The sequence below is a fragment of the Lissotriton helveticus genome, chromosome 2_2 (assembly GCF_964261635.1).
Source record: "Lissotriton helveticus chromosome 2_2, aLisHel1.1, whole genome shotgun sequence".
Lineage (NCBI taxonomy): Eukaryota > Metazoa > Chordata > Amphibia > Caudata > Salamandridae > Lissotriton > Lissotriton helveticus.
Genome location: NC_136060.1, coordinates 374,807,161 through 374,820,514, shown reverse-complemented (window position 1 = coordinate 374,820,514; position 13,354 = coordinate 374,807,161). Strand labels below are relative to the sequence as shown.

At 38.5% G+C, this 13,354-nt stretch overlaps 1 protein-coding gene across 12 annotated transcripts in view; it reads left to right on the top strand.

Moving 5' to 3' along the window:
- Positions 1-13,354, top strand: part of ADD1 (adducin 1) — a 634,474-nt gene that overhangs the window by 482,608 nt on the left and 138,512 nt on the right. For all 12 annotated transcript variants that reach the window (XM_078678558.1, XM_078678561.1, XM_078678553.1 and 9 more), the window contains one exon: positions 7,962-8,063. In XM_078678558.1, the coding sequence (XP_078534684.1) occupies positions 7,962-8,063 (102 nt within the window). The remainder of the gene's footprint in view (positions 1-7,961; positions 8,064-13,354) is intronic.

Below are 13,354 nucleotides of genomic sequence, written 5' to 3'. Positions count from 1 at the left end.
TAGAGAGTATCACCCAAGGGCACTAATTTACTGCAGATCTTACGAGGACTAGAGAGATGTGTGCCTGCCCAGGTACACTCTACTCTGATTGATTTCCCATTATCTTGAGGCTCTTCACTTCTCTACTTCTCTTTGACTTGTATATGGGAGGAGCTGAATTATTTGATTGCTTCTTTCCAACACTTGTTATAGGTATTTTAATATCCTTGGGCCTTTTATGCTGCTAACGTTTCCATGTGGTTCTGTGAAACATTAACCCCACCCCACCTCCGCAAGACATTCCACTGCATCTACTGAAATGGTTTCAGCTGTTAACAACGTATTAGCGTTCTTTTCTTTAGTTATCTCAAATTGCCAAGCCTGCTTGCTGGTAACCCAAACTAGTACTGCTAATTATCTGGTTCCTAGTTTTTGAGACCATAACAGCCTGCTTAGAGGTTATGAAGGGGGTTGGGCTGATCTAACCGTCTTTTGGCTCCTTGTTGAATGCATCCTAGGCATTGACGCTAAACAGGAAATGGCAAAAAATAATGCTGAACCAGGGATTATTTATCCCTCCAATCATTGGTTTAGGAGAGAGTTGGTATGGTAAAAACAAAACTTCAAAGGGTGCAGAAATGAGTAGGATCCAAAGGGCATTTTCAAAAACATCGAATGCTATTCCAGCTCAAACTCCAAGAAGCAGCACTAAGGGATTGGGTCATAAAGTAGGGAGCAGGCTAATGACTGGTGATGTGAGAAGAAGGGAATGAGTGTAAATATATAAAACTTATTTCCCTCAGCCCAAGTACGTTATTCTAAAATTGAGGTTTACGGTTAATCAAGCTGTTGTGTTTCTCTTGATGAGCTATCAGTGAGATAGTGGTCAATTAGATGTTGGCAAGTTCATTCACGCATCACGGTTGTCAAAATATTGTGCCGTAGAGGACTATATGGAAAGAAAACAGAGTACCGAAGGAAGGGCTTCTGTTTCTCAAATAAGTTACATCCTTCAGCGCTGCTGTTTTCAAGTAGCAATGTGATGGTAAAGGAAGACCCAAGCTGTTTAAAACGCTTGATTCAAATGGATTACAGAGAATAACGTCTAACTGGAGCTCAGTAGCTGATGTCAATATTACGTTCCGACAGTTAAATTGACCCTGTAGTTAAAAAAGGCTCTGCAACCCTAAGACACATTCCTAAAATCTAGTGATGTACAATAGCATCCAAGAAGCGTAGAGGCAGCACCAGATAAGCAGTCACAGCAGAGCCAGGAGTAAACTTTATCAATGTACTTTTATTCTTCTCAGTAAAAATTGGAACAGCCAATGCGTTTCGTTCCCTTTGAAGGAACTTCGTCAGGGCAGAAGGTATAGTATGTGGACCTCAGAGAGTTCCAAGTGGTGGGCAATCAGAGAGCGCCTAGTCCAATCCAAATTCCTAGTGATATTTTGGGCCAAGTTCCTGTTCACATGGTCGGTGCTTAGTATTCAGACCAGTCGACGCTCAAGTTCTCAATATGGCTCAATAAGGAATAATGTCATATCATAATTCCATCATAATCACTGGGGAGCCCTTTCTCAGTGATGGCAGGATGTCACTTCAGAAGGTAAAATACCCCAATCCTTTTAGATAACCTAGTAACGGTGTGTCCGAAAGTAGGCACAATAACAAGAGAATGTGGTCAGAAAGTCATATGTGTCGACAAACAAAGTTTCAAATGTCACTCGCCTGGATAGTAGATGTGGCCCTGATACGCCACCAACTTTCCCAATCAGGGCGATAGTATAAAGGAACTGGCTGTATAGCCAGTGCTCAAGGTGCTCAATTTGTAGTCCGCTGTGGATGCTATAGTGTTTTTTCAAGTGATGTACAATAGCATGCCTGAAAGCATTCTTCAAGTCAAAAGTGATCTCTGCAGTATACAATAGAATATTCTACTGTAGCGAGTTGATGCCCATACTTTTCAATTTCCTTTGCTTAGCAAAAACATGAACTCTCATTCTATCATAGAGACTTAGAACCATTTTTGAGAGGTGGTTCACCCAATGGTTTGTCAAGATCTTATGGGATTGAAGCTTCTTTGTTTCGTTTGAAAATGCTCTTAGTCCTGCTAATTCTAAGATATGAAGTCATACTTTCAAAGTTTGATTTCTCATTTGTCTCTAAAGTCTCTGACCTCACCCAGGTCAACTGTTTTAGACCCAACTGTGGTCTACAGGCAATCCTATAGGATTCCCCCCCCTTCTCCAGTGCTTGTAATTCTTTATGTGAAAAACTGGGGATTGATTCCATTCAAACAGAGCGGTCTTGAAAGAAGCTGGCTTCATATCAGACAGACAAATCACTTAACTCACTTGTATCAAGTTTGGTAAATCAGATAGCTAACAATGGCCAGCTAGCTAACAATTTGTTTGTAGTACCCCTTTGAAAAAATGGGTTCATAAGGCCAGCCTACTCCTGCTCAATCTTTTACTTTTCTGCCTGGGCAGCAGAAAGTGAAGAACTCTTTCTCCTCAAAGAAACTCCTGTATTACAGCCTATCTAACTGGAAAGTTCACATTCAGAATCTTCTCACAGACCAACAAAAAAGTACAGTTTCATATTAAGTCTATTTTGTTTATCAGTTATGTGGCTCTGGTTTGACTTTCGTAGAGTATTTTTATGATTAACCTGTTAGTTGTACCGTTCTCTGCCATTTACGTCCTATTATTTTTACTTGCCCAGCAGCTACAAAACCTGTAATAAATTAATGTAACTAAACCGTGTCCCACTATTACTTGTGGATTACCTAACACACATGTCAATGTGATTTTCATTGAATGACAAAGTAGCCAGTGCCTTTTATGACACGCCAGTGAACATTTAACCTCCGTTACTGTACCTCACAATTTGTTTTTGCCTGTTATTATGTTGATCAAAACAAACAGACACTAGCTTTCTGTAATAGAAGGCTTGCTAGTCGTCATAGTCCCTGCCTAGAGGACCAGCTAGTTCAGCCTTGAGGGTCAACGTTTGACTGCTATATTCTGATTATGCAGGCATTGCCAAAGTTCACCTGACCTAGTCCTTATTCACTCACTTGTGAGATGCTCTCACTTTTAAGTAAACAAAGCCTCCGAAAACATCACCCTTATTTTGTCACAAAGGCAAATATTTCTCGATAAATTACCTCTGAGCTCCTGTTGTTACTTAAAGGGGGGGGGGGTTCATTTTCAATTCAAATTTCACACCAACCAAGAAATAGGGCAGCATCCATGGCTTTCAAAAAACGTGTACTTGTTAAGGTTTGTAGGGTGGAACTTGAGCTATTTCCAGCTCAATTCTTATGCAGTGTTTTTCGGTTCCTGGTGATGCTGTTCCCTTCTACATGTGTTTTGTGATATTGGTCACCATCCTATGGGGATGAAAAAGGCACAACATCATGAAAGGGTAATGAAAAGTTGGTTTGAGGGCATATATGCTAGGAAGTCCTTGGTCTCCTGCTTTGAAAATTCCTACCTGGCAATCTTCTGCATCACACAAAATTAGTAGTAGTAGAACTGAGAAAGCCATGGCAAAGGCATAAGAAAGTCTGTATCTCACAGCATTCATGTTATAGAGCCGATTGCCATTGCCGCCTGCAGCAGTATTTGCAACCAATTTTCCCTGTTTTCATTGTTTGACAATTGAAAACCTGTGTCTGAATTCCACATCTAGGAATAACCCTCAAGGCCCCTTTTTCATAAGTTGGTAAAAATATTGAATGACTATGAAGGTGGGAAGAAAATTAAGAAAACCCTTCACAATTCCATTTTAATAGGCATGTTTTCTTTGGGGTCTCTTTTTTTAAAGAAATCCCTTTGTTAAAAATGTTTAAACTGCATGACGATTCCTTTTTGTGAAATATTAATTCACATTTTTCCCAAACTTCCTCAAATATGAATCCAACAGAGCTGCATCGTGTAGTCCGGAATCTATATCCAACACTATTAGTGCAGAGTTATCCACATAGTTCAAAGAACAGCTATATCTACATTTGTCAGGAAGGTGTTACAGGTAATTTTCATGCTCCTCCAGTACACTGCTGAAACACCTAAACCCATTGCCATGTGATAATCGATGTTGCCAGCGGTTAGTTTGTGCTGCATTAGAGTGACATGGATCTAGTGAGGCACTGGGGAAGGAGGTAAAGTAGGATCGGGGCTATGCTGAAAGAGAAACCTGATGTATAGAATAGAGCATTTTTCCTTTTGTTGGTATGGAGCATCCTGTCCCTGAAGAGACAGCATGAAAGTGGTGCCTTGGTTCTTGACCTTAAACATAGCATTGGCACAGGTTTCCCTGAAGGTTCCTGGGCAGTACTCTGTCAAGAGAAATCTCTGAATTTCACCCATTCATCCAGTATAACGTTGAAACTCTTTTCCCCGCAGTAGTCCAATAGGTACATTGTCTCATAAGCTATTTTGTTAATTGCTTTGCTATGAAAAGTGTCCTTTCATTAAAATGACTGATTCTCGGGACATGTTCTTAGAAAGATGATTGTTAAACCTGTTTAAGAGTCGTCTATATCTAAGCATAAAAAATGTCAATGCATGATCCCCTTGATGCCTTAAGCATATTCCAAGCATGTAAATGAATCCCTTAAGTGCTGCCTTGAAATTTGTGTGTATTTACAATACCAAATGATCCCTCCAAAACTGAAACGAATTGTCCCTTTCATTAGTATTTTTCTTTTACAGAGAGATATCTGGGAATATTGGCACTTAGCCGTGTCCGTATAGTATGTCATCTAGAGAAAGGAGGAGAAGATGCCCTCTGAATATGTGCAGTGCTCTTTGGGTTTGTTTCTTTTATACCAAGTGGATACATGCAGAATTTACTTAAGATATTTAACCTTTTCATATTCAGGAGATTTGTGACACCCACCAAAGTCTGTTGGATATTGCAACTTATACCCACCCTTAACGCATTTATACATGTTTAGATATGAGGAGAATGTTTGCAAGGATATTAGAGTGTGTCTGAATTCTGTTACTGCCAATAATTACTTGTCTCAGTGATTTACTTTTTACATAAAAAGTTTCATTAAATAGGCAAATAATGCACTGAAGTCTTTGATGGGGAGTAGTTAGGTGGAAGTTATGGGAGAAAAGGTGTGCATTTTCAATATCTACATTCATCTTTTCTATACAACCTTGAGGAAGGGTTTCATATATACTTGAGGAGATTGGTGAACAACAAATTCTTTACGTACGTTTGCTGAAGAAAAACTCGCTATACCAATTTACATATGTTCAGAATATTTCAAGGATATTTTTTGTGATGAAGTTCAAATCCTTCCATGATTTGTGCTGTAAGTTCCTCCGAAAATATTACTTTTTTGGACAATGTAAAAAGAAATATCTGCATTCACCTATAATAGTCTTCATACATTTTTCCATTCGTAAATACAGTAACATTTTTATTGTAAGCATTATATGTATTCTCATTATTAAGAGAATAAGGATGCCCCTCCTCACGAACAGTACATCAAAACAATTAATACATTGGGAATGTTGCAACACATGCACTCTTTCATCTGTACTAAGGCTCTACCTGCTGTTGCATATATTGATAGCAGATTGTCCTTAAAGGAGAGAGTGGGAAGTGTTATTGCATGAGTAGGATTTATCCCTTTTATTATGTACTGCTTCACGTTATAAAGGGAAATGGAGAGGTAAATGGGGAAGAGAGATTGAGGTTCTCAGACCGCCACCGTTCACTACTTCAACACCATAATCTTTGCAAAAAATATAGCTTATTATTAAGATGTTTACTAATCTTAATTTAAATTCTAAGTTGAAACCAAACCTATGCAACGGGCATCTCTTTATTGATATTTTATGCTGCGTCCGAATGGATCCCCATTTGCAATACATGCATTTTGGATGAGAAGGTTTTGTCTCTTGTTGCTATAAAAACATAATAGCAAGTTTTTTTTATCTTGACCAATCTTCAGAAATTGACTTTATTGTAAACCACCTGAGGTGCATACTTGATGCAGTTTTCAGATGCCTTGAGCGTTGTTTACTTCTATGATCTCTTTTGGAAAGAAAACAAGGAGACCAGACTTGCAGTTGTAGGAGACCTATTGGATCATATACTGTTTTGAACCTCTGAGATACTTATTTGCATTATAAATGAAGCATCCTGTAATGTGGTGGATTGACTTGACACATTCTGAATCCCTATCTCGCCACTGTTTGTACAGCAATGGTTCGCATTTGAGCAAAAACTTCATTTAACTTTCCACCTACTGGTATGCAGCACAGAGTAGTAATACACCTCTAAGCGTTTTTGTTTTTTAACATGATTGTACAGAAAAGCCTGTTTTGCCCATTTAAACTCCAAAATACAGTCCACGCCTAACCTTACAAGTGGCTCTTTTATCCATTATAGCCTTGACATTTGTCCCATTTACTACCTGTCAAAGATTGAACATGTATATTTGGGGACAGTTGCTTTTGGTAGAATGCCATCTATCTTGGTGGTGTTCTAGTTGTTCCATATGGACTTTGTGGTGGTCACTAAATGTTATGGTATTGTGAGCAGCATCAACTGGGCAAGCTAGTCTGTTTTGTAAACAGTAATCTGAGCAATTGGAGAAGGTTCCCGAAGAAAGTGAACGTTTGCTTGCACATAGATGGTTATGAAAATATATTTATTTTGTTTTCAAATGGGAAGATGCTACTTAGATTGTTTGTGGTTTGTATGCAGAAAGGGTTGTGATGTAACGTTAAGCTTGCTCATAGGTAAAAATGTATTGCCAAGTTTGGCATGTAAAAGTTTAATATTTTGACTGTTACAATTATCTTTAATGAAAGGTTGGAGTGATATTTTTAATCTATGAAGATTAGAATCAGTGAGTATACCATAGCTCCATATTCATTCCATTTTTTTCTTTTTTTGCAGTTGCAAAACATTTTTTTACTTCTTTTGCTTTTTTTAAGGTTTGACCAGTATTTGCTATATTATTGTAATGTGAACACCCAGGAAAAAGCAAAGCATTGCTACCTGCAGCAGGTTTGTTTTAATGTTCAATGCATCTTATTTTCCACTGTGAGTAGTTCACATTTATGAACTGATGGGTAAAGATGGCAGAATTTGCTCAAGGGTTTGAGGGAAATGTGTGGAACTGAAATGTTCCCACGTTATGAATCTGATGCACTGACTGTATAAAACAACCTATGTACAAAAGAAACCATGAAGCGCTTTACGTTTTTGTTCTGGGATATTTTTGTAACCCTCACAGCTGTAAGTTATATAAAATATTCGACATCACCAAATGTCTGCTGGGTTTCTAGTTCATTGATGATGCCGCTATCTTCTGCAAGAAGATATAATCCCTAACCAATATTTTGCATAAATGTTCACGGCTCTGCATGGTGTCAAAACTACATGGGTCACTTAGACCTTTGATATTTTAAATCCGTGTTTTTGCAATTCTTCTACATCTGTGCAGAACCCCGAGCAGTAATGCTGAATTTGGCCTATTGACTTTTAATGAAAATGATGCATTCCGAAGCTGTACTGTGGTTTATTTTAGCACAAACTTTGGTGATGCCCACTCCTGCCTCACAGTACAGATTTTATCCATTACACATGGTTAGTCTCATCACATTGCTTTCCATTGTCTTGTCATCTTATGCTTTAAATTTGTTTTGATGTTTGTACAGTTTTGGAGAAGTGAGCCAATGATCAGGGAATTAAAATGCTACTAAAAGTACTTTTTTTTAACTTTATGTTGCATTTGATGATTTTAGTGACAAGTTTGATTTGGTTTTAATTTTTGGTATTCACGAAAATCACACAAACAGAAAAGTTATCTTAAATCCTTATACGTATTGGTTCACTTCTCTTTTCTTGACTTGTGTGTAATGCATGGTCAGTTCTAATGTATATTTGTACAGTGAATGTTTTTATGAGACTGTGCTGATTGTTGAACCCTTTTGATATTACAGTGGACTAAAGAGGATGGACATAGATCTGCCACCTCTGCTGTCCCTAACCTCTTTGTTCCATTGAATACTAATCCGAAGGAAGTCCAGGAAATGAGGAATAAGGTGAATATATTTCCTTTATTTGCTATGCATTTGTTCCTTAAAAGAAAAGTATATTGGTTAAGCAGGTAAATAATAAGCAAATGATATAGTCAACAGCATGTAAATGCATAAACAAAACCTAACCCATGTTAGAGTCGTTTTTAAAGCCACTGTAACATATGCATAAAATGTGCTACAGCTTGAGTAGTTGCTACATGAAGAATTAGTTAGGTGACAGTATCATTTGTATGTGAAACTAAAATGTTGAATGAAGGACTAAAGCACAACCTTCAAATTAAAAAATATGAATGTATGTGTAAGGCATAGGTTGGTTACATTTGTATAATCCTGAAAGCAACCTTGTGTTCACCTGTCTCAGTTAAATGACATTGTGTAGGAGTAGGAGCTAAGTGTTTTTTTGTAAACATCTTTTGAAATGTGCAAAGACCAATGCTTAGTTAGTGAAGTGGAGCTTGTTCTTCTGTTAAGGAAGAGTAAACAAATATTTTCAGCATTTTTCAATTAGAATTGGGCACGTCTTCTGAACACATAATATGCTTTTTCAGTTTGTCCAGTTAAGCCAGTCAATATTACAATCAAAATTCTATATTTACTGATAATGTCATGATTGCAGGATTTGATTTAATTTGTATCTCATAGAATGATGCTGTTGTATAGTTAATTTTCAAATATACTTATCTCCTATATGAAATGTTCAGGAGGTTTCTAAGTTATAATCTTAATCTGCATTATGTTTCAGTCTTGACTGACCTCAGGTTATTTACTACATGGATTTAAGTGAGCCGTTTTGGTCCATTGAGATTCATTGGTAATGTTCTCTTCAAAAGCGCTGTTTGCAGTATATACTGCTGTTGATCGCATGCTCTGTTGTGCTCAGAATGTTGCATGTATTTTTTTCTTTGAAGAAGTGCTTCGGTTTCAAAGTAACTCATGAAATCTCTCCTCAAAACCAAAGTGCAGCAAGACACAAACTATCTCAGATTTCTATCCCCTACTGTGTGCAGTGATGTTTAGAGTTATTGCAGAAAGCTTTGCTTCGCAAAATAGTTTGACACCGGAGGCCCAGAAAGCCCAACATCAACACCATAACGTCAAGTGCATTAAACAACACCAACTGAGAATAGATCATTCTGAAGAGACTTGAGCCAGGTGCTATGAGAGTGACTAGTTTGGGGGAGGTTATGGAAAACACTTTTCAATTCTTTCTTAAACTAGCAAGTTCCCATGTTAAGGCCAGGTCTGCAGGCTCTTTCTACTGAGGAACTTTCAGAGAAGTACCTTTGAGGCATGCATGGCCTATTGCAAAAAGACAGTTTGCCAATAGGAAATAGATGGTTGGCATATTATGTAGTGTAGTTCCTATTTTCCCAATAGGCTCTGCGCATTGGAATAATATCTTCAATAGTATAGACGTAGGACTGTGGTTAACTAGGTCTTCTACTGACGATATTAGACTTAAAGTTATGTGTGCCAGCTAGCTCAGAGCTCACTAGAAACTTTTTCGAATAGGCAAGGAGGAGTTTAACCTCCCTGGATAGACAAGAAGGGATTTAGTTTCTGACAACCATAGAACATGACAACTTTGCTCCCCCCGAATCAAGAGTATATCTCTAGAGTCGTGTGAAAACAAAAGACAACTATTTTACTCAGTCATTACGTGCATTCTTAGTTTCACCAGTTTGTAGAGAAATAAGAGATGGGCGTGTTTCAATAAAAAGATGTTATTTATTGATCAGTCTCTTTTCTCATACAAGAGAAATGAATCGCTATTATTGCAATACTTATAGTTAAGTAAAGTGCATACAGTAAAAACAGGATTATAAAATAATACTGTAAAAGCATTGATATGGTTTCTTAGCCATATGATACTTAAAATGGATAAAAGATATACATACATATATACATTGACTAATCGTTCTCAACTGGTGCTTCTAACTACGTCTACCGCGGTGTACCTGACCTAAGCCTAATACGTGGGAGGGAGTAAGTAAGTAGCAGTTTAAGTTAAGTTTGTTTTGCCAAGAATCTGACTCAAGAATTCTCTGTAAGGGGTTAGTCAGTTCAGTACCTGGGATTTAGAAGGCTGGAGGGTTGGTATCTCTGTCTCAGGACTCGATATCCCAGTTGCCCGCGAGGGCGGCTGGAAACGCCGGAGGCTGGATTTCTCGGCAGGAGAAAAGGCAGCGTCTCTCTCAGCGCGTCAAAAGGGAGGGGCAGCGTCCGTGGGCTTTTCTGCATCAGCTGGGCTCTCCGGCAAGTAGCGCTGCTCCAAGCTCGTCACCGCCGTGTCTCTGCTTAGGGCAGCGTTGGTATATTTATACCGGAAAGGTGCCGTGTTTGACGTAAGGATGGACATAAGAAGTCAGTAAGAATGTCATAAGGACTGGTCGTTCTTACATTCTTTTCAGGAGTTCTCGAGCGAAATCAAAACAATAGCTGCGGGGGATTTCCCAGGTCTGCTGGAGGTTTGATTTGTTTTGAGAACTCGGTGTGCTTTCTAGGGGGCTGGAGGGATAGTGCTTGCTTAATGTGACAGCATGCGCTATGACCTAATCTGAAAACGGGTTTCTGTGCCGGTGTATGGACATTAGTGAATTAATAACCGGACAAGGGTCAGAAATAGGAGTATCAATATAGGTACCTAGATAAACACACTACACCCACTCCACGATTTTATGTACATATTTACTAAACTAAGCAATAGTAAACATAACTAACAGTGCATGTGTATACCGAACCACCCCAAAAACAATTATTTTTTTTGTATTTGAAAAATGGCGTATGCAAATGTACGAAATGAGTATAGGTACTGTATGCATTCAAGCAGTATAATCATTCAAAAAGGAGTTGCACATTTTATATCAGCATGAATGAGTTGCGAAATTACACATGAAATGGCTCTTGATACAGAAAAAGTTGCGAGACCATCTCATCACATATAAACAAAATTAATTGCATATAAGCTAGAGGTTGAGGTAATGTAATGTCTCTAGAATTCCTAAGAATAGAAGCTCTGTTCTCTAAGAATAGTTTTACTTTAAGCAGAAGATAAGTGCCAAAAAGGTAAATATTTTGGAATTGGAAAAAAGTATTCGCTTTTCAGGGGAGAAGAGAAAAAATAGTTCATAGTCACTTTGTTTTCAAAAGACTGAAGGCCAAATTCAGAGTTCAGGGAACGCCGTGTGCAAGCTTGTTTAAAGTTATTTTCTCTGTTCCGGTGAAAACATCATTTCAGACACTCTCGAAAAAACAGTCTACAGCTTCTGGTGAAAGTTCGACCAGGTTGGAAAATGTCGCTACCATGCAGTCATGCGCATGATTGCTTTCAATGATGGTTCGATCAGAACTGCTTACAGAAGGTCGTACCTGGTCGATGCTGCTTTCATCTTGTACTTCACTACCCTTCAATCGTAGTAGTGAAGTCTCCACGAATGCCGTCATCAGGATAGGTAGCCGCTGGGGACAGCACAATGCATGAGCCTTTACTGGACCCAACAAAGTATCTGCATCCAATGGTACTTCTGATTGTAGTGTAAGACAGGTGTCCAACACGCATTCTTCGCCGCATAGCATGCACCTTAATACAGGCATAACACAATTCTGCCAGATCGGTCTGAATGAAAGAAACCAGGTCATATTTAGATCTGGTAGCCGGGCTAAGCCAAGGACTTTAGTTATGCGGTCCCGTTAGCGGATAGCTAGGATCGTTTCTTCCATTGTTGCTGGAGTCTTGTCTGTGACATGGCTTGCCATAACGAAGCAAGAGTAGCAAGAATAAAATGCCTGCTACGAGTCCCAACAGGAGTGGAAGTCCGCCAAAGATGGAATGGACGAAATTTGGAAAAATACCCAGGATCGCTTTGAATGGGGTTAAAGCTCCTGAAAAAACTGTCTTAAATACACTTGCGATACCACTTGTATTAGAAATATTTAAGATTTCGTTCAGCATTTCTGCGAAGTGTATGGGGCAATTTGTTGATAACATTGAATGAATCTCTGCCGTTGTCCTTGCAACTTGGAGATCATACGTTTCTTTTGATGACGTCAACTGGGTTGGCGTCTGTAGGAGCACAGTCTTCATTCTGCTTAAAGTATCAAATCGAATAGAAGAGATTTTTAAACTGGGCCATAACCTTATCATTCAAAAATATTTGTTCTGGGATCATGCAGGCTCTAAATAATGATTCTATACCTTGCACTTGCCAATCTTTTGTGCCCCAGATCGTTTTCGTTTCAATGTTATTGTTCCAGAAATCAAAACCGAATGTATTAATTTTTTCAAAAAATGAGTCCGATCATATCAATTTTGTGTTTGTAAGCATGGTTTTCACTCCTGTCTTATTTAACAATTTGAAATAAAATGATTCTGCATTACTTGTGTTGAACCCTGAAAAGTATGAATATCAAAAAATGTCTTTGAACTGCCTTTTGGTGGAGTTGCACAATGTTCCCATTGGTTAAAATTTAAAACATTTCTAGGTTGAGTAGATTTATGCAGATAAGGGTTACCACAATGGTTGTAACAAAACATTTGATCGTAATTAAGTAACCAAGTTGATGTTCTGACTTGCTGTGTCCATTGTAGCATATTTTCCCTCAATGAAATGTCCCAAGCATAGTACCATGATGAGCCAAAGTATGAGGACAAATACACCTAGTGACACCCAAATTTCAATCCATGGAGAAATCAGATATGTTTCTTTTAGTTGATGAAAGAGTTCCCTTGCTTTGTCTTTAAAAGTTTTTGTTGTCGGCTGTTCCTCAGGTTCAGAAAAATCATCGAAGTTGATGAAGTAGCCGGATGCTGTTCTGTCAATTGTTTCAATTGCTTCTGGATTCCTTTTTGCTTTAGGTATTTGCTTTGTTTCATTAGCATAGTCTGTGGTTACATCATTGTATAATGGAGTTTCTTGATGTAAAGCTTTGATTTGGGTTTCAAGAGGTTTAAGTTCCATCGCTTTGTTGCATAGTCCTTGTTGAATCACTATAGGTTTATCAGGTGTGATTAGTCTTTCAGTTTGAACCTCTGTGTTTGTAGCAAACTTTGGTGTTCTGCTACTTCTTGGGAGTCCACTTGGCCTACTACTTGTTATTGGCCACATGATTGTGGTTTAACCAGGTCGATGGATACAACTCGGTTCTCCTCTTTACCAACAAGGGGCGGTAGTACTACTGATCTTGTCCCGTTGAAAGACAGTAACTGCTTTTCTGTAAGAAGGTCCAAATTCCTTCTTCACCGCGATCTTCTCTCTGACCAGATCCCCGATTTTTGGAATCCAGACAGGCCTTGC